Source organism: Cyprinodon variegatus, unplaced genomic scaffold, assembly GCF_000732505.1.
Source record: "Cyprinodon variegatus isolate N-32 unplaced genomic scaffold, C_variegatus-1.0 Scaffold72, whole genome shotgun sequence".
NCBI classification, from domain to species: Eukaryota; Metazoa; Chordata; class Actinopteri; order Cyprinodontiformes; family Cyprinodontidae; genus Cyprinodon; species Cyprinodon variegatus.
This window is the reverse complement of record NW_015150525.1, coordinates 200,082-202,682: the sequence shown is the minus strand read 5'-3', so window position 1 is coordinate 202,682 and position 2,601 is coordinate 200,082. Positions and strand designations below refer to the sequence as shown.

Here is a 2,601-nt window from a genome sequence, read left to right as displayed (position 1 = left end):
AAAAAAAAAAAAAAAAAAAAGTAGAATTCATTCAGTCCATGAATGTTAGGACCTGTCATGCAGGTTGTAGTTGTTCCACAAAGTAAGTCTAATTGTTTCTTCTGGTATACATCCTACAGTCTCTTCTGTCTTTTTATCTTGCAGTGCTGGAGATCGTTTACATCCCAGATTCGGCTCTCACCCGAAATATTGTTCATTCAGCCTCACCACATGGAATCCATTCCCTCTAAACACATGAAGACACTTCGTTACAACTTAAACTGGACAGTATGCTGTTAATGTATGATCAGAACGCGGTGATGTCTGGAGGGGACAGGGGTCAAGATGGGGAAGAGCCAGCATTTCCATCGGGCACCACAGAGGGCGAAGAAGGGGAAGACGGGGTGAGATCAGGGCATCAGGATGAACAGGCGCCGCCGCCGCAGCGGCTCACGGCCGACAGACAAGGAGCTGTGACTGGAGAAGTGGGGCAGGAGGATGAGGAGATGATTGGAGCCTCCAATGAGCTTTCCTCCTTGGTCAATGAAAGCCCTGAAAGTGCAAGAGGATGCCCTTCACCGTCTACTAAGAGGTAATCACCTCTTTTCATCTGTACTGGTTCTACTTTTAATTTGACTTCAAATAGTCAAATTGGCTTTTTAGCATATGTAAAGTTCTTACGATTGGGGTTCAATGTTAAAGGCTAATTTAAGGTCAAAGAAAACCGAATGAAATCTTTTACCAAAGATTTCCAAAAATAGACACAACAGATCAAAATGTACTCGCACTATTAAGCAACAACCCTATCGGACTTACACTGTGTTTAGCTCTGGAGCTAACGTCCTCGCCATACTAATTTACAATGTCTATATTTCACTATCCTCCGCTGTGGTGCGAAGCTCAGAGGAGCTCAGCTCACACAATAAAAGCCAAGAAGGTCAGATCAGATCAAAACACCTCTTCATTTGCATTTGGATTTACTTTTGATGCTATTTTCACTCACATTCTACAATTGATGAGTACACTGGGGGCAGGGAAGCCATATTTGTTATTATGTTCGTATTTTGAGTCATTTAATGTTTTAAATGAAATGTTTTGATGACCGTTGTTAATGAATACAGCCAATGTATACAGCCATCGGGTCCTCTTCTTCTGTCAGTAATATACATTTCTGCAGTCAGCAGTCCAATGATCAGATCATTCACACAACTACCATAGACTGCAGCTTCAGCGGTGCTGTTTAAAGTCTTCTGTTTGTATGCACCTTTTAGGGTTATTAAAAGTTATAGAATGAAAAAACAGTACACTGGGAAAAAAAACGAAATCTAGACAAGTCATTTGTTCTTAAAATAAGTGCCTTTTTTCTTGAATTGAGGAGGTGAGACACTTTGCTAAAGAAACAAGACAATATACATTTAAAATAAAAATAAAATATATATTATTATTATTATTTCAAGTGTATATTAGGTTATATACACTTGAAATAATAATTTTATTTTAAGAGTAAAAAAATCCTCATTCCATTGGCAAATCATCTTATTTACCTTCTCAAATCAAGGGTAAATACACTTAAGACCTTTTGACTTATAGATAGATCTGCTACTAGATACGCTTTTTGCAGTGTATGCAGTTAATTCTCGGTAAAAGTGTCATGTGGTTTAAACTTTTTGGTTTCATCTACAAAAACACTTCGCAAAAATAACCTGTAGTGTAAGACCAACAACAAACAAATGAAGTAGCTTTGATAAAGAAATAAATGCATCAAATTTTATTTAAAAAAAAAACGTTTTAAAAAAAAGTTTTAAACCTATCTTTGTTCTTCAAAGTCTCAGAGAATAAATAACATTTGCTTAAACCATATAAAACTAGACATATTTAGAAGGTATAACAAACAGGAACCTGTTAAGTTATGGAATGAAAAAAAATGATTTCCAATATAAAACAGACATAAAACTATAATTTAAAGACTGGGTATGTCACTTTAACACACTGTCATACTTTTTGCCACTTTCTTTAAGTGAGTTGAAGTGCAATTGTTCCGTTGCTCTGTGTTTTTTAGTGTAATTTAGGATTCAGCACTGGAAGAGAGTTTGCACTGCCAGAAACAACCTTTCAACAGGTGGTCGAATGACCGCCATTTAGATGATAACTTTATTTTAAACAGACAGAACTCCATTAAGTTTTTCTGCACCCTTGTTGCCACCAGAGTGTAAATACTCTCAGACCAGATTCTGGAATGATTCATTTTCTGCTCTAGCAAGACTCCAATCTGGCATTTTATTGCAAATAGCTAATGAACAACAGCGCCTTCAAGTGGACGGCAGTAACATTACAACACAGAAAGCCAATGTTGTCATTGGAAGAAATACGTTTTAATCTAGTGAACAATTAATATCAATTTATCGTAAGTGAATTAGCAGTTTACATCCCTGGTTTCGACATGATTAAATAAATTAAAATTTTCTGTTTTATCACGAGATGGTGTGATGTTGTTACTAGGTCTATATAGAAATTATTATTCATGCAAAAAGAGCCCCAAACAATTCATTGTTTTTGGGAGCAGAGCAGTCGCTTAGTTCACTTATGCCTTAGGTCAGCCCTGCATATATATATATATATATA

The 2,601-nt window shown here is 36.4% G+C and overlaps 1 protein-coding gene across 5 annotated transcripts in view; it reads left to right on the top strand.

Annotated features, from left to right (window-relative positions):
• Positions 1 to 2,601, top strand: part of LOC107083329 (period circadian protein homolog 3-like) — a 32,420-nt gene that overhangs the window by 14,740 nt on the left and 15,079 nt on the right. For all 5 annotated transcript variants that reach the window (XM_015372464.1, XM_015372465.1, XM_015372467.1 and 2 more), the window contains exon 2: positions 145 to 571. In XM_015372464.1, the coding sequence (XP_015227950.1) occupies positions 270 to 571 (302 nt within the window). In that variant the 5' untranslated portion in view covers positions 145 to 269. The remainder of the gene's footprint in view (positions 1 to 144; positions 572 to 2,601) is intronic.